General features: G+C 33.9%; 1 protein-coding gene across 1 annotated transcript in view; it reads left to right on the forward strand.

The window, feature by feature from the left end:
* Positions 1–18,663, forward strand: part of TTC21B (tetratricopeptide repeat domain 21B) — a 41,307-nt gene that overhangs the window by 4,139 nt on the left and 18,505 nt on the right. The window contains exons 4-18 of the mRNA XM_069861176.1: positions 450–616; positions 2,345–2,467; positions 4,216–4,373; positions 4,773–4,857; positions 6,377–6,475; positions 7,069–7,261; positions 8,284–8,381; positions 8,876–9,073; positions 10,712–10,841; positions 11,293–11,450; positions 12,281–12,505; positions 13,305–13,543; positions 13,852–13,924; positions 14,884–14,994; positions 17,245–17,383. Of these exons, the coding sequence (XP_069717277.1) occupies positions 450–616; positions 2,345–2,467; positions 4,216–4,373; positions 4,773–4,857; positions 6,377–6,475; positions 7,069–7,261; positions 8,284–8,381; positions 8,876–9,073; positions 10,712–10,841; positions 11,293–11,450; positions 12,281–12,505; positions 13,305–13,543; positions 13,852–13,924; positions 14,884–14,994; positions 17,245–17,383 (2,196 nt within the window). The remainder of the gene's footprint in view (positions 1–449; positions 617–2,344; positions 2,468–4,215; positions 4,374–4,772; positions 4,858–6,376; positions 6,476–7,068; positions 7,262–8,283; positions 8,382–8,875; positions 9,074–10,711; positions 10,842–11,292; positions 11,451–12,280; positions 12,506–13,304; positions 13,544–13,851; positions 13,925–14,883; positions 14,995–17,244; positions 17,384–18,663) is intronic.

The raw sequence follows: 18,663 nt of genomic DNA on the forward strand, positions 1-18,663 counted from the left end.
TGATGGCAACTGACAGTAACCATGAGGATGTAAGAAAACGAGCTTTAGTGTTAAGAAACATGTCATGCGTTTTCCAGGGATTCTGGAGCTATATCATCTGGTGTTCAGCAGTTTAGGAGTGCTTTACAGTTAACTTATTATTTGGCAGACACTGGTATAAATGTGAACCTTCTTGTCATGTTTCCATTTATCTGGCAGAAGTCGCAGCTACAAATCTAAGGTTTAACAAATAGCAAGGATCTTGCACAAATGTCTTTGTTGATGGGAGCCCTCTTCTGTCTTTTACATTTGTACCTGATTAATATATTGAATTGGGAGGGATTGCCTTTGTATTTCGCAATATAAAATACAGAAAACAATGTTTGCTTTGGAAGTCCTTGGCTTATGTGCTCCTTTTTTGTAATATTTTGAGATGCTATCAATAAAGTGTCTGAACAAAACTTTTTCAGATCGAGATGCTATTCTAGAGTTGGATGCAAAAATGAAAGAGCAACGCAAAACAGCAGGACAGCAGGCTCTGTACTTTGCTGGCTTGTTTTTGTGGCATCTTGGTCGTGAGGATAAAGCCCGTGAATATGTTGACAGAATGATCAAAGTTTCTGGTGGTAGTAAAGAGGTAATTTTTTTTTCTATGTAAAATAATAATAGGATCATGTATACTGTGAAGCTAGCACTTATATCCTATTTGGAGGTTTCCTTTAATTACTTTGTGTTCTAATAGTTCTTTCTTAATGTCATAAATTAATTTGACAGGGCTGATTAGAATTCTTGTAATTTTTTTTTTGTCTGTTAAGTATTCATTTGTACTTAATAAATGGCCAGTGGAAATAATGCATAATTATGCCAAATTTGCTACTTGATACTGAGCATCATAGTTCCTAGCAACAAACTAAGCATGATAGTCTCGCTAGAGGGAGACATCTGCTTTAAATCTCAAGATTCAAAAATACCCAGAGGGTTGGGGATATGAAGTTCAGCAGTTGTTAAAGGCAAAATTTGTGTAGGGTTCTACTGAACATAATTTATTTTAAAATCTGTGTAAGTGTTGCATGTAGCAGTATCTTCTGAATTTATAAACAGACATCAAAATTCACTAGAACCTTTAAAGAGGTTTGGGAAAACTTACTGCATTTTTTTAAGAAGGTATCAACTTCAATTCAAGGAAAAAACCAAAAAGACAATTATTTGGTTTTAGTCAATTGTCTTCAAAGCAGAGCTGTTAAAATTTAATTCATAATTGTCCTCTTATGACACTAGTATGAAACACAAATCTTGTTTCTGAATCGTTCCTTTGCGTGGTTCAGTGCATTGCTCAATTTGTAACTTGCAGTTTTGTGGTTTGTATGATATTAGATAAGTTAGAAATCTGCAGGTGTTCAAAAAATAAATTTGATCACTAAATTATGTGTACTTCACTTTTTGGGGGGAGTAGTTAGGGGTGCTTAAACATAGTGAAATATGATTTGCTTAGTATATACAGTTTTATGAGATAGTGTATTTATTCCTCATGTGGAAGTGAAATGTCTCCCATTTTTTTGAAATGCTAGAGTGTATGAATTTCAGCCGGTTTCTGGTCTGTTACAAAGTCATGACCCTGAATGTTAGTAATTACAAAATATGGCTCTTCTATTAACCTTCAGGTTTTGAATACAACTCGCTTCTTTAATTTCATGTTAGAAAAGAGCTAGTGATATTTTATAGTTTCAATTTTTGTTTCGATGGCAATTATAATTTGTTTAAATAACTCAAAATTGACTTGGTTTACTTAAGGTATAATTAAATTACTGGAACACATAAGATAAATAAAATTAATTGATTACAAGTAATAATCCTTCAATGAAAAGATACACTTCACCTTATAAAAATTTTATTAGCTGTATTTTTTATAATGCATTTGGGAAATGTCAGATCTTTGCCTTTCGCACACAAGTTTTTCTTTTCAATCAGACTGTAGAAGGAAAAAAAGAAGTTTCTCTCCTTTTTCAGCACCCTGGGTGTTCCTCAGTGTCTCATATAAACAATATATTAAGAAAATAATCTGCACAAATGTATGCAGAAAATATTCTTACTATCTTATGCTGAGCACATTAGACTACTTCAGTGCCACTGGGTTTTTTTAATCCTGTTAGTAAATAAACTATGTGATTGATTCAGTTTGGAATGAATTACTAGTATTTTAAGTTACGCTGTGGATTGGTTATAATTTCAAGTATATATTTTAAGTAGTGAAATGTAGATGTTTTAAATTATTTTTTATTTTTAGGTTCTTTCTGCTTATTACTGTAAATAGTATATTTTTTGCTACCTAGTTAGTGAGGAATTCCTATTTATATTTTATATACAGGGGTTGATTTTGAAAGCATGGCTTGACCTCACCTGTGGGAAAGAAACTCACATGAAAAAAGCTGTGAAATATTTTGATGAAGCACTGCAGGAAGGCAATGATGTTTTTGCTCTGTTTGGTAAAGTAAGTTTACTTCATGATTTTAACACCTAGATGTCATATTGGTGATTAGAGAGATGCTGAGATGAGTTGTCTATAAGTGAGCTTGTCCAAGCAGTAGAAATATAACTCAGTCATATTCTTTTTGTTTGGAGGCAAAGACTAGGTTTTAGCAAAACTGATGCTTGAATTGATTTATGAACTATTATAGAACAATTATCACACAAAGTGATTACTAGCACAGTAATAATATATTGACAGTTCTATTTCTTGTTGTAGACAGCCCATTTTAATTAATTTTTAGTTAATTTTAATGAGTAGCGGAGGTTCATATACTTTCTTTGTAGATTAAGATAAAGGGGCACACCTGGGTTGCAGTAATGGTACACTGTCTCTCTTACCATATACATAGTTCAGAATTTATGGAACTTTCTTGTATTATTACATTTCTGTAGTATAAAACATGGCTGCGGTGGGATATTGCTTCACTAAATACGACGCTAAATACCATTTCCACCTTTTTTTTTTTTTTTCAACTGGATCTGGTATTTTTTTCTTCCTGCACATCTGTATTTCTTTTAACTATGATATAATAATGTGCTTTTATTTTTTTTTCCTTGGAATTAAATTAGCTACCAGATGATGCACTAGGGGCCATTAATCACCAACATAAAAAAGAAAGCTATAGATTAAATGCAATCAAACTGAATGTATATTTAGGTTATGATTTTACCATGAACAAGAAAAGCTTTGTATCCGTGTGTTTATATTTAAGAAATGAGGTTTCAAATAATCTGAGAATGTAAAAGTATGTGTGATTTCTTCCTTTTTGCATGAGACACCTATCCGCATTACTGAATTAGTGTGCTGTGGCAAAAAAAGGTAGTAGATAAACACTGCAGTGTCATCATCTGTGAACACTGTTAACTCTTTTTTTATCGTTATTAGACTGTTGCAAGAGTTCCTTTTGATTATATTTAATTAAGAGCATGGCATGAATCATTTACATATTTTTTCTGTTTCAGAGTGTACTACTTGTTTATATCACAGACATTGTTACTCAGTTTTATTTAATATCCTAAAGCTAAGTGCAGAAAAATATTTTTCAATGAAAATAGATAACTAAAGTTCAGGAGAGTGTGCACAACAGTATTTGCATGTTTGCTTTGCTGTATGTGGACTGTTGAGTTCAATTAGCAGTATTTCTCTAATTTAGTTACTGCAATTAGATTCTACTCAAATTCATTTAAAACTGTGATACTTGATGCTTCTGAAGTTGTTTTGTGTTTGAGGTACCCTGTAAATTGCTTTGCAACTAAATAAATGTTAATTCTGGCAACAAAAATGGTGACCTACTGAATGTGGGTTTTTAGATGGTATATAATCTCAGGCCTTGAAAAAATGTTTAATATGCGTTGTGTTCAATATCATAAAATAGTGAGATGCTTTATACAAAGTTATTTGAAACCTAGTAAAAAAATTTTATTTTCCTGCTACATTTCCTCTGTCTTTTACTTGCTTGTGACTGACTAGTAACTTGTAAATGCTGAATTGCAGCTACCTTTGTTATAGAGCACTTATGACTTGTTAGGTTTTAAGCATCTTTTGCTATTTGTTGCAGTATCTCTAGTTGTGGTGGATGCTGAAGTAAAACTATTTAATGTTTTTTCTCTCACTAGCTTTTTTTCCTAATTTCTTATGAAAGAACTTCTGAATTTTCTCACCTGTGTGAGTGTACAGGCTTTCAATGTGATTTATCTTTCTTCCATTAGGCACAGTATTTTGAGGTCCGACAAAATTATTCAGCAGCTCTGGAAACTGTGAATCAGATAATTGCAAACTTTCAAAACTTCATTCCTGCTTACATCAAGAAAATGAAGCTACAACTAGCCTTGCAGGACTGGGAGCAGGCAGTTGAAACAGCACATAGGTTGAGTATGAAGTAGCACACCACTAATTGTGTCCTTGCTATGTTTGCACTGAAAGAACACTTTGAAACAAAAGTAGATAGGTTTCCAATAATTTTTAATTGTGTCAAATGAGTTAAATCAGTTTGGGTTTTTTTTAATAAATTTAAACTAAATTAAGATTTATTATAACGTAGCCTTGCACTTATGTAAGGATGCTACATCAATACATGAATCCATTTTGGATGAAAGAGGGCTTCTCTGAGATAAGCATGAAGAAACAAAGCTTTGCTTTCAATTGAGAACTATGACTTAAAGTTATTGTGCAATACAAGTTGTTTTATTCTGCTTTTAGGGTAAATAGATGATTGAGCAGAGGTTTTATTTTGGCTTCTTTACATTCACCTTTTGTTTGGCTTTAGACTATTGCAGAAAGATGCCCTCAATTTAGAAGCCATAAGAATGGAGGCCTTGCATTATCTCTGCAGGGAAGGAAATATATCTGAGGTGAGTCATGTTAGTAGCAGCCTGTTGTGCCTAACAGCCACTGTACAGACTAGACCCCACATGCATCTTCGTCTTCTCCACGTATACTTGAATCTGGTCCTGTGCTACACTACTTATCTGCAGGAGGACTGCAGACATCCTGGCTCAAATGGCTGCTCTAGCTTATTGTTGCGGTGTTTTCTGGATGCCAAGGGAAACATAATTTTTTATACCTCCATCTTTCCAGGGAACAGGAATCAAGCCAAACAGAAGTCTTCTCTGGACAGTTAATGGAATCATGTTGACCTTAATCATCAAAGCAATCTTTTATTGTTTAAATGCTCCTTTTATAAATTCAGGAGTTATTGTAAACCTTCCATTTTAAGTATTTTATTAACTGAATTAAGGGAAATAATGACGTCTTGTAGTGATAAATTTTTGGAAGGGGTTCATAGTCATTTAACAACAGTCTGCAATGTTAGGTTGTATGAACTGTGCTTTATTCCCCGTGTTTTGACAGTTACTGGGATTTCTTTTAGCCCTAAGAATTCTTTCTAACTTTTCCTTCTATTCCCAAGATCCTTTTCCACACTGGGATATGTGCATGTGTTTTGTACGTACGGTGCTTGTGCCATTTTTCAGGAAATTTTAAAATACATTGTCTAAGTTGTCATGAAAGATTATTAAATATTTTCAAATATCTTTTTCTCATTGTGCAAAAATCCTGGTCTGATTTAAGTGGAAATATAGCAAAAGAAGTAAAATGGTTTTAGTATTTTGCAGGTTTTTTTCAAGTTCTAGAGGAAAGGATAGGTTGATTAACACATTTTTAGTTATTACAAAGAACTCTTTCGTCATTAGTGTATTTATAACAGAGTTTAGCTCTTACTTATGCACAATTGTAGGACATATGGAGAAAAAGCAACAATTGCAGACTCCAATTCAATAAAGCCATCAGGAATTAAACTTCTGGACATGGTAGGGTGTAAACAAAAGATTCTGGGGCAAAAAATCACATGACTAAGACCAATGTCTAAGAAAAAATTAAACCTGATGAGATTTAAACATGATTCAGTGTTCATCTAAAATCATATTTAAAAAAATGTGTACTTTATTTTTTAACCCTGGAAACATCTGAACTACCTTAGGTGGTTTGAGAAACTGTGGTGTTAAAAGTTTGAGCATTTGGAGGTGGTTTCATTTTGAGCACGCCTATCACAATGAAGCCCAAGCAGGATTTGTGGATCAGGGTTTCCTCAGGCTGTCTTCTTTTAAGGGACTTTTATGTTATATCATATACAGCTCAAGTCTTTCACTTGTTTTAGAGTATATATAGAGGACATGTGATTTACATTGTTGTGACTTTACTATTTGAAAGTATTTTTCTAGGAATTCCAAAATAAGTCTAACTCCTGAGAGTTTACATTTCAAGATATTGTTGCATAGTAAAATACGTGACTGGATTTTATTGAAAACTATTAAATTGTCCTCACCTGTTCATGCTTTGTATTACTTATTATGTTACTCCTTTTTTCCCAAGGCTTCAGCAAGACTGGAAGACCTAATTAAAGCACTGGATAGGTTAGAACCATGTAATTCGCAGCTCTTCTATAAAATGGCTTTAGCTTTTAGTAGAACAGTGAGTATGCTTTGTTTCTAGAGAAACCTACAACTATCTGTCTATCTGGGTTTTGTTTTATTTTCTTGTAAGCAGATATTAAATGTCTACTAGAAAGTAGAAGATTGCAGGCAATTGAATTAGATTACCGTGTGTAATATTTGGTAACTACTTTTTTAAAACTTTACATCCAGTATGAATTATAATACTTAAGCCATCTCTCCAAAAATGTTTTTACTACTTGCTTCTAGATTAGAAATAGATTTTCTGTGTTAATACACTAAAATATCAACCAAACCATACTGTTAGTGTAGAAAAGTGGCAAGGTTAATCATGTAGCTTTGAAACCGGAAATTTCTTTTATTGTTGGATATATCAGAATCATTTTAAGGAGCATTCAAAACAACGATCAACTATTTCGTGTTGTATGATATTGTATATTTATGTGTGAATGCAGCACGCTTTAATGTCAATGTTTATAGAATTACTACAGATTATGTTAGATTATATGAGGTGATGTTGCCTCAACTGCTACAGCAATATTCAGTGGTTATTTCTAAGTGAATCTGAAGTATAAGAAAAGCTTGAGGTTTAGAGATTATTCTTGTTATTAGTGTGGCCGGAACCAACTCATCCTTCGACATACACAAACCTTAGTTGAAAGAGCATTTGATTTGGCACCAGACAATGCGGAATTTGCTACTGAACTTGGCTACCAAATGATCTTACAAGGGAAGGTGAAAGAAGCTTTAAAATGGTACAAGACTGCTATGACACTTGATGAAACAAGTGTTTCTGCACTAACTGGTAAGGTCTTATGCTATCTTTTGTTTTTTACTGGTCATAAGACACAGGCAATCCTATTTTGATCGAGTTTTCCTACTACTGCTCCTAAGAAAATTTAGAACTATTAGAACAGGAGCACTGGGCAGTACTTTGTGATTCATGCAATGCTGTCTTCTTTGTAGCAGCAGTTTTTTCTCACTGGATCTATCTTCTGGTCTTCCTTTTGAAACATGAAACCTTTTTCTTAAATTAGAACTTGTACAGTAATGGTAAGGACAGAGAGTTGGCTCTGTCTGTCTATCTGTCTGTCTATCTATCTATCTATTTATTTCTATAGTACCTAAGAACTAGAGAATTCTTGGAAGCTACAGAAATAAAAAATATAAGAGCTGTTTATAGAACAATCTATCCATGGCTACATATGTGTCTAAATTAGATTGAAAACTATAATCAAGTCAAAACATCTGACTCTTTTGATGTACATTTTATGTTCTTCGTGAGAAAATTAATTTTTATAAAGTCCAATTACTGTCAGGAAAATGAAGAATAAATACGGCATACTTGCATCACAGCTTTTCCCCTGCCTTTTTTCTCCTTGACTATGCTGTTGTGTTCTGATCTGAAACTTTAAACACTACGAAAAATTTAGGTGGTAGGAGTGGTTTGTATGTCTGGCTGGGGCTACGTGTATTTTTTAAATCTTGTTTTGCTTCTTGTACTTGTTCTGAATTTAGAAGCTAGCCTTCATGGTGCTTCTACTTAGTCTAGAACCAGTTGAAGATTTCCTGTTTAAAACTTTGTAATACAAAGGATGAGATCTTCCCATGAAACTCAGTTATAGCATTGCATACATTAGTGTATCAATCATGCATCATCTCTCCTAGGTATTTCTAAGTAAAATCTGCCTTCCCATTGATCTATTCTTTCTTCTTGTGTCACCACTTTGTGAAGAGGTTGGGGAGAGGAAAGATTAATTGTGGAAAACAAAGCAAGTGCTTGACTAGGAAGACAAATCTGCAATGAAATGTTTAAATATGTTACAGGAATTATCCGGTGTCAGCTAATACAAGGCCAATTGGAAGATGCAGAGCAGCAGCTGGAGTTTCTTAATGAAATACAACAGTCTATTGGGAAAACTGGGGTAGGAGACATCTTCCTTCATTAAAATACTTGGAATACAATTTAAGTTGTGATCTACTAGCTACATTGTGTTTTCTATATGTCCCTTGAGCAGAGCATTCTTGATGGAGTACCATTAAATCTAATTTTCAGGTTTTCTTCGTATCAATCTATACGAAGATAATGTGTTGACAGACTTTGCAACTCAAGGCTGTTTGGTTGCAGAGCAAAAACGTCATTGCCTTCCTGCAGTGCTTTATCTCTGAAGATAAGTTTGAAATGGCAGGTGGGGAGGGATTTTGTGCTCAGAAAAGTTTAGAGCATCTTGCACAATTTAAAGGAATGTATTGATAGAATAATCATCAGTGTCATTTACAGTGAACATACTAAATGTCTTACAGTATCCCTAAATGTAAAGAAATGGCTAATATTAATGATTATGTAGTATTTCACCAGTAACAGATGAACATAGCTGGAATATGGAGAATGCTTTTTATTTCTTTTTTTTTTCTGTAGGAGTTAACGTTCTTGCATGCAGTCCTAGCTATGAAAAAACACAAGAGACAAGAAGTTATTGCCTTATTGAATGATATCCTGGATACCCATTTTTCATCTTTACATGGTTTTCCTCTTGGTGTGGAATATTTTGAAAAACTAAACCCTGATTTCTTGCTAGAAATCATTAGGGAATATCTTAATTTCTGCCCAGCACAGGTAAGCAACTGCAGGTCACATCTGTCTGAAAATAGAAATTGTTCTTGGATTTCATTTTGAGATCAGTTAATCACAAAGCAAAATTTAGAAAATTTTTCCCTCTTCAAATGTGGATTTATTTTAAGTGTTTTTTAAGGTATTATACCACTATTTCATCAAAATAACTATGAAAACACATGTTTTGTGAAGTGAGAAAGTCGCAATGGCACCTGAGGAAGCTTGGGATATTTGTTTAATGTTCTATGTGTGTATTTGTACTTTTTTAGTATGACTTTTGATCAGAAAACTGTAACAATACAGTGAATGGTTCTATCTCAGTATGAAACTAGAATGTTTAACAATCCTATTTTTGAAATATTTTTGTTATATTTTTGTTAGCTACAATTACTAATATTCTTTCTTCATTTCAGTTTCTTCTGTGTGTTAGTAAAAATCAGTGGAGTACTACTTTTTATATTATTATTATTATTACTAATTTCAAAGAAAAATCTCTCTTCCTTAGATGGATAATTTTCTGTTACTGAGTTTGCTTGTGCTAGATTTGGCAATAAAGGCATGTAGAACTTAAATTGAATGGGGACCTGACATCTATAAAGCAGAAGCAGCACATTTAAATTTTCCTTTAAAAGTGTCTTCCTTAAATAGACTATTCATCTGAAATAGCTGGGAGGTGATTTTTGTTAGCCTCTCATTAGCAGATATCTAGTCTAATTATAGAACCTCCCAAAAAATATTTATGCACAGTTTTAAAATCTAACAGGCAGACAAGTAGTTTTCCACTGTTATGATCTGTCCCACCATTTATGAAAGGGTAATGACTGAAAGACTAAAACAACAGTAGCAGTGACAATTTCATGTCACAGATGGAGGTAAATATGAAGTGTCATTTTGTGAAGATGATCTTGTCTGGAGATTTCCCAGGGGTATATTCCGGAAGTACTTAATGGCGACAATGCCTTTAATTCGGAATTAAAACTGATTTTCCTGAACTAGTGTCCATAGAAAGATTTGTAAAAGAAACGTTTCATTATCTCTTTATTGCAAAAAGAAGTTTGTGTTATTAGAAAACGAGTTTAGCCAGGTGGTGGAGGCTTCCAGTTTGATAGTGGGGGATTGCTTCAGGGTGTGGGTGCTGTGAACAGAAGGATCTCTAGCTTGCCTTTTCTCTTTTATAATTATATATAAAACAGTTGTCAACTAGCTAAAGTAATAAAGGGAAATGAGCAACATTTCTGATACTGAGTAAGTAAAATATGGTACATTGCTCTAGCAGTTTACATGAAAGTAGCTATTTCTCAGCTGCCATTTTTGGTTTTGCTAGCAGTGTGGATATGTTCTATGGTCTGGAATGAGGGTAGGAGGGACCGAGTCTTCAGTTTATGTCAGATCTGAAGTGTTTTATCATCCTTGAAGTCCGTGAGGCTGTCTTGTGTTCCTGCTGATATCAAGAAGTTGTCCCCTTAAAACATATTTTTATATTTCCACACAATGACAGCTTTCAGCTTTTTGTGCTGAAGAAAACAACAATGCTTTATTATTGCTCATTGGAGTTTAAAGTGAAGCTCAGACTTAAAATGAATTTTAAGTCCAATACCTGTCAACTGCATTGTATTCAGTTTTTATTCTTTTTTCTCCTAGCCTGCGAGTCCTGGGCAGTCTCCTTCACCACTTCTCAAGCACTGTTCTTCTGTTCTTGAAACCGTGGTAAAAACTGTACCTGGTCTTCAACAAGCCATCTTTTTAATGGCAAAAGTGAAATACTTGTCAGGTAATAGTTATATGAATGGTTAGTTATGCCCCTGCTTAGTTTCTTTAATATGAAAAATTAATTTTATACTTTTAAATCAATGAATATTTGTCTTTCACTGCAGAGCACTGCATTACAACTAACTGAAGAACATTTGCACTGTTTTTTTCATAATCTGTGTAAGCATATCTTAATTGTATACACACATAAATATGGTACTCTTTGATCTACTGCTTCCAAAAAAGGAGATCACTTTTTGAATTATTTACAGTTGGAACAATAGGAAACTGTCTTAGTTTTGTCCTGATTTTGATTTTATTTCATAGCCACATAGTAGTTCATATATAAATATATTCACTAAATGCTCACTTTTGTGGAAAAAAAATTATAAAATTGGTGAAAAATAATAAATGCTATATGTTTGAACTCTGTATTTCATGTCAACTATTTTTTTTACTTTTTAACTTTCTAGGGGATATTGAAGTAGCCCATAGTAATCTACAGTACTGTCTTGAAAAGAATCCTTCTTATGCAGATGCACATTTACTGATGGCCCAGGTTTATTTGGCTCAGAACAATCCTAAACTGTGTTCTCAGTCCTTGGAACTTTGTTTGAGCTACAATTTTGAGGTGAGTTTTAAAAAAAAAACAAACAAAACCACAAAACCAAAAACATTTTATTCAGTCAGTCATCTGAAGTTGAATTTTTTTTATGTAATAACTTCTAAACTGAACTTCTTACGACTCTTCCACTACAAGTTTAAAATCTCAATCTTTATATGAACACGATATCTGAATATTTATCAAAGAAATGACCATAAGGAAAAAACCTAATAACTTATTACAACATGTTGAAGTGTTGTTCAATTCTTGACAGAGCTTCACTGGAAAATGACAAGCTACTGTTTCCTTGTAAGCATTCCATCATCTTGGTTCCTTTCTCTGAGTGATGAAAGGAAGTTGAAGGTTAACTACCTAGTTGGGAAAGGCTGAGTTGCTTGCAACATTGTACACAGTTACAGTTGCCTTATCAACATTTCCATTTCATATGAAGTATGTTTCAAGAAGGTGGAGAGATGGCAAGCAGGGCTTGTGCCAAATAATGCTTGTATTCATACTTCTTTTAATTATTAGCCTCATGAAGTGTGCATAGAGCAGTTTAGGAGATGCTCAAAATCCCAAAAACGAAGTCAGTCTAGTTTCAGTTGATGTTTTTCTATGCCAAATCTAATTTCATATAATAGTTTTTGTTTTAATTAAAAATTTACTTCATTAAAGTTTACATATTCTTTGAAAATTCTAATATTTTCGTAAGCAAATTACTGAAATTGAAATCTGATGTATTTGGAGGAAAGAAGAAACCAAAATCAATATGAAAAAAAAAAATCTTCTTTCAGGGGGTTTGCATGCTATACATAAAGTAAAAATTTGGAAACTCCTTATCTTGTCATGTTTTTTAGGTGAGGGAACATCCTGTTTATCACTTAATTAAGGCCCAAACCCAGAAGAAGATGGGAGAATTATCAGAAGCTATTAAAACCTTACAGATGGCAAAGAATTTGCCTGGTATGAGAAAAACTACAGCTTCTTCAAAAATCAAAGGAAAAAAGATTGAGATTGATGCAAGTGATCGTGTGTCTGTGTTCCTAGAGTTAGTAGAAGCTCATCGTTTGAATGGAGAACCGGTAAGATGACAAACCTGTTAGGATGTAAGACAAACAAAAATTTCCTCTTCCCAGTAACGATAGTGTCTCTCCTCATTAGTTCAGAGAAGAAAACCATCAACTCTTTTACCAAAAGAATTTGCTCAGTAAAATTTCCCAGATGCTAATAGCTGACTTGACAGCTTGAACTTTAAACTATGTACAGGAAAAAAATCCCCGAAACCCCCAAACTGCAGATGATCAGTTTTGAGTCTATGAAACTTCCTTTAATTTTGAGGAGGAGATACTGTTGATGTTTACTTGTCAGCATGAACATTCCTGTTTTGCTGTCAGAATTCTGTTAGAAGTATTTTTTTATCATGTCCATATCTTTGTGTAGCAGCATTCGTAGTTTCAGCTGTATCTTAATAAGCAGTAGGACTCTGCATACTCTAAGAATCCAAGAGGAGCCGTGCAATCGTGTTAGTCAGAAGCGACATCTGGAGGTCATTCTGCTCAAAGCAGAACCTGTTAGAGCAGGGTTCCAAGGCATCGTCCAGCTCAGTTTTGTCTATCTCCTTGCATATATGCAACACAGATGTTTTCCCTACTAAAGCTTCTTCTGGTAGTTTATATCACATAAATTTTATTTGCAAAATCAAGAGGAAAAAACATTTTAAATGTTTTAGCAAAATTAATGGATACTATGATTTGGGGTTTTTTTCTGTTTTTTTGGCTGGTTTGTGTAATGCTTCCAGACATTCATTTGCTTATGATGTGCTTATTTTTGACTGTTAAACAACAAGAAATGCATTAATGCTATTGGTTTTATTATTTGCAGCATGAAGCTACTATAGTACTGCAAGATGCTATTAATGAATTTTCTGGAACTCCTGAGGAACTAAGAGTCGTGATTGCAAATGCAGATCTGGCAATTGCTCAAGGGGATGTTGAACAAGCCTTGACTCTGCTCCGAAATATTACACCTGAACAGCCTTACTTCATACAAGCTAAAGAAAAAATGGCAGATATTTATCTTCAGTACAGGAAAGATAAGAAGTTATATGCTGCCTGCTACAGGTAAAAGTTTATTATGTGTGCATAGATGTTTAATTGCAATACGGTGAACTATTTTTTTTCTCTTTCTACCATAATAAGTTAGAAATATTAAGTGACATAATGAATTCGTTTGAGTAAGTATTGTAATATTTAAAACAGCAATTGGAACTCTTATTTTGGAAAGATCTCAGGGATTTTCGTTTTATATTCAGAAATAAAGGCAAAGTAAAATCTGCAGAGGATAAAATTGTTGTGCTCCACATTGTTGTTGCTTGGACACCAATATTGACATCTTAAATATTGATCAAGGTTCTGTCTTGTGTTTCCAGAGACCTGGTAGAAAAACTGCCAAGTGCTCATACTTTTCTTCTTCTTGGTGATGCATACATGAATATTCAAGAGGTGAGTGCTTGCTAGAGATGAATAGAATGATTGAGTCATTTGTTGACTTTTGCAAGTTGAGACAATGTAGCATGCTGACTCTTACTGGTATTTGGCAAACAAACTAAGATAGGGAAAAAACACAAAACATAATTACTGTCTACAATGTAACTGTTCAAAGTTCGAAGGAAAAGTTGTTAATTCACTTCTTCTAATAACTGCCAAGGTGAAAGTCAAGGAGAGAATTTTATCTAGAACACTGACATACTCTAAGACTAGTAAAACTCTAAAGTTAGAGCTAAATTATACTCAGAAAGAAGATTGAATTGATTAGGAGAGTTCTGAAGCTTAGAATAATTCTAGGTAACTTAGTTCCATATCAAAAGTTTTATTTAAAAGCTTTAAATTATTGAATTCCTGTACATTTTTTACATCCTTTCCTTTCTTGATGAACTGGGAATGTTTTACATTATTTGTAGAGGATGGTGTAGTCAAGTGGACATAGGAATTTGAAGGATACAGGTTTAAGTTCGTATTTTGAAAGAATAGATTGGGTTAGGACATGCAACTAATAGTTTAGGATACTAGTTTAGGGATATGTAGGTGATTTATGGTTGTTTAATGTCTGTGTGTAGTTTTCTCCTTAATGAAGAATTACAAAGCAAAAGAGAATTTCCTTTGTCTGACACAGTAATAATTTTGCATAAGTTTGTTAACTAATTAGAATAGTAGTAGAGAGATTTCCGTGGTTAATTTAAACTCATCTGTTTGCCCAGTTCTTTCCACTTTCTGTTTGAGTATGGAAATGTAAATTTACATGGGCTTTACACTTCCTGCAATTTCGTAGTGACCATTCTTCTCTCAGAAGTATTGTGGTTAATGAACTACTGCTACTTGGTGGTCATTTCTAGATTTTGTCTTCTTCATATACTTTTAGTTTTAATCCTTGCCTTCCGTGTTTTTGTCTTTTACTGTTAAAGCCTGATGAAGCCATAGAAGTCTATGAGCAGGCCTTGAAGAAAAATCCAAAAGATCCAGCTTTAGCAAGTAGAATTGGAAAAGCCCTAATCAAAACGCATAACTATTCAAAGGTATTTTATAAATACAGCATTGGACTAATTAAGTATTGTGTCAATTATTATCTGCATGTGGGGTTTGCCTGACTGTGTTTTCAGGTTGATTAGAAGAAGCATTTCACTTCAAATCACAAAAAAGACTGTATCGTGAAAGTAGGTTTGCATGAAGATCACCTTCAAAATATATGGTCAGTAAGCTCTTTGTCCCTTGCAGAGGACAGGGAAGAAGCTATTTTGGGATAGCCTGAGAATGAAGTAAGCAAGGCTGTAATGCTGGAAAAATGGTGTGACTGTACCCTCAGTGCTTACATACAGGAATCTGGACCTTGAGTTTCATGTTTTGTTCACATCTCGCTGATCATTTTAATACAATGTTCTTAAATAGCATCGCCAAAAAGACTTAACTGTTTGGTGCTTACAGTATTCTTCTGCATATGTGCAGTGAAAGAAGATAAGAGTTTCTCGTTTCTTTTCCAGAAGAAGCTAACGTTTTTCCAAGTTGACATGTATACATTCTGTACAAGTAGCTTTGATATGCATTGACAGACACATTCAAATTGCAGAGACTTTAGTGCCAGCTTCCTAACTTTCGGTATCTACTCTTTTTTCTAGTCACTTGTATTGAAATAACAAACAGTAATGGGTACAGAAAGTGCCTGGGAGACCACATGAGAGAAATGGCTCTGTGCTTTGTTTCAGCAGCATCTCTTCCATAGGCACTTAGCACAATCTTCTCTGTACTTATGGAAGTTATTTCAAATAATGATATGTCTATCTGTCTTGGACCTGGAAGAAGTTAGGAGGTGGGTCATGAAGATGATTGGGTGCTGAAGCACCTTTCCTGGGAGAACAGGCTGAGAGAGTTGAGATTGTTCAGCCTGGAGAAGAGAAGGCACCAGGGAGACCTTATAGCAGCCTTCCAGTAGTTAATGGGGGCCTACAGGAAAGCTGGGGAGGGGCTCTTTTTGAGGGAGTGATAAGACTAGGGGTAATGGTTTTAAGCTGTAAGAGGGTAGACTTGATTCGATATTAGGCAGATATTCTTTGCTATGAATGTGGTGAGGCACTGGAATGGGCTGCCCAGAGAAGTCGGTGTGTTGTTCCAGGGAATATACAGTTTTTGTGTTTGTGACATATAAGCTGGTTCTTGTGTATGTTCAGTGTGATTGGTCAACAGCACTTTCACTGTTTTCAGGTTGTGTAGAAGGAAGCCTTTTAGTTTAAAGCACAAAACGGTCTTTTTATCCTGAAAGCAAGTTTGTAGATCCCCTTTAAAATATCTGGTCAGAGGCACAGTTACATATTGTTGGATACTAGTCTAGAGAACTGTAGTTATGGTGACTTGCAGCTGATGTGGTTTTGGGCCTGCACTCAAAACCATGTTTAATTATTTTTCCTTTGACAGGAGGTTACATCTCCTAAACTTAGCATTGGCTGGGAGAAGAGTAGTAGAGGCTTTAAGTTCTTATTGTAGGGAAAACATAAGAAAATATTTGAAGAAAACAGGAACAAATTATTTTTGGGGGGCAACTGCAGACTACTGGAATGTGTGTCCAAACTGTATTTTGTGTTTGCAATGTTAGAATTTTCAGTTGCTTCTGGTTTAGTCAGTATTACAAGCAGCTCAGTATGATTCCAAGCTTGCTCCGTGAGATTTCACAGACCTTTTTTGGTGTGTGTCTAATAATCTAACTGTGAGGATTCCTAGGATTGCTATAGAAAAACTTGTAATCTATTTTTCATGGACTTAAATTTTTATCTTGAGGCTTCAGCTATATTGTTCTTATGCTGCTTAAACCTAAACAGGTAACCTTTCTTATATGTGCATTATTGTGTGTGTTTAAACATGTTCTATTTTAAAGCAATAAAATATTTCAAATTCATTTTTAGAAGTGTACCTTTTCAACATAATTCCGATTGTCATTTTTTCCCTTTACTTGGAGGAGTAACATCCTATTTCAAGACTATTTACATTGGCAGTGATGCTGTCAGAAATAGAATATGATAATGTGGTTAGGCTATGTAAATGCATATTTATCAAAATGTGGGCTCTAGTTGTTCAATTTATCTTTAATTTGGCATTACATTTTTTGGAAGTCTAAACTTGCTACTAAAACCTATCTTTTTAATACACTATTTATTAGAAATGACTTGGTTACAAGAGAATTGAAGAAAGTAGAGAAAATTCTAAGCAGCGTGAACAATAAGTAATTAAGTAGCAAGCTGGTTGTCTTTAATACTCATAAATACATTTCTTCCTTTTAGGCAATCAGTTACTATGAGGCTGCATTGAGAAGTGGTCAACAGAATTTCCTTTGCTATGATTTGGCTGAGCTTTTAATGAAACTGAAGCAGTATGAAAAGGCAGAAAAAGTACTTCAGCAGGCTTTAAATCATGAGCCAGGTAGGAATGTTGTTAATTTACAGCAAAACACAAAATTTCTACTGTTTTGTGTGTTTTCTGTATGATTCTAAGGAATAAACAAGTTCTGTATAAAGTTTTTTTTTAACTAGGAATAAGAAACTATTAAGTCATAAATGAGAAATACACTCTAAAATACACTTCACTTATATTTTAAGGTTCTTTTCCCAAGACTTTTAAACTTGAAACGTCTGTGATAGATGAAGTCAGCAACTACAATAGCAGAGCTCCACACATGCAAGATTCTTTCACTCCTGTGCTAACAAATGTTCTGATTGTGAATTGATCAAGAATAGAAGAATCATTCCTACTGTTAGGGAATGATTGTTTAGGTGGTAAATGCTACTCTGTATCCTTCAGAACAAAACAATTAAGCTGGTTGAAGATGTCTCTTAGGACTGCTTTTCACCTGTTAGGAATATGCAGTTACAAAGCTAAAACTTTTGGATTTTTTTTTCCTTGTTTTTGTTGAGAGGCAGTTAAGAAACTTCAACGTATTTAGTGTGAGCTGCTGAGCAATACTCTTAATTAAGGAAATCTTTTTGCAGTGGTTTAATTTAACTTTGGTGGCTATCTGAATACAGAAATAGTTGGTATTATCAAGTCCGTTACTAGTCCCAGTAGGCTTATGTCACTATTTTACTGGTCTTTAATACTATGCAGGAGAGTGTTGGTTTTCTGTCTGTTTACTGCTTACTGAAAAAGTCTACTAATTTAATGTTATATCCTGTTATAGTGAAACCTTTGAGGATCTGGCTAATTTAATAATCATGCTCAAGATAGCATGATCTTCTGGTGTGGAAAGATAAATTAGCATAAAATAGTTTGTCCAGTGTACTTTAAAATCTTCTCTTCTATTTTACAATAGAGCAGAAAGTACATAAGCCAATAGCCTTTGCATAGCTTTGATATACACATATTCTCCACATGAAAAAAAAGTATATCTGGGTGGCTGATTGAGAAAACTATTGAACAGTTTAATTTTGTTTTTTTAAAGAATGATAAAATATCCTTCAATCATTCAAGAAAAATTAAATATAGGAAATGTAATGGAGGGCATGAGCTTATTTGGTTGGCTACATGGCTTAATCTCTGATTTAGAATAGCATGTCACAGTTACAGCACTTTGAGGACAGTTTGCTAGTAGAGTATAGCTCAATATATTTACTTGTATTTTTTAAAAATTAATATAGGCAGAACATGAGTTTTGATGGCTTTTAGGTTTTAATGTGCCCAAGATACCACTTTGTCAATACATTAAA

This window comes from Phaenicophaeus curvirostris, chromosome 7 (genome assembly GCF_032191515.1).
Source record: "Phaenicophaeus curvirostris isolate KB17595 chromosome 7, BPBGC_Pcur_1.0, whole genome shotgun sequence".
Classification (NCBI taxonomy): domain Eukaryota; kingdom Metazoa; phylum Chordata; class Aves; order Cuculiformes; family Cuculidae; genus Phaenicophaeus; species Phaenicophaeus curvirostris.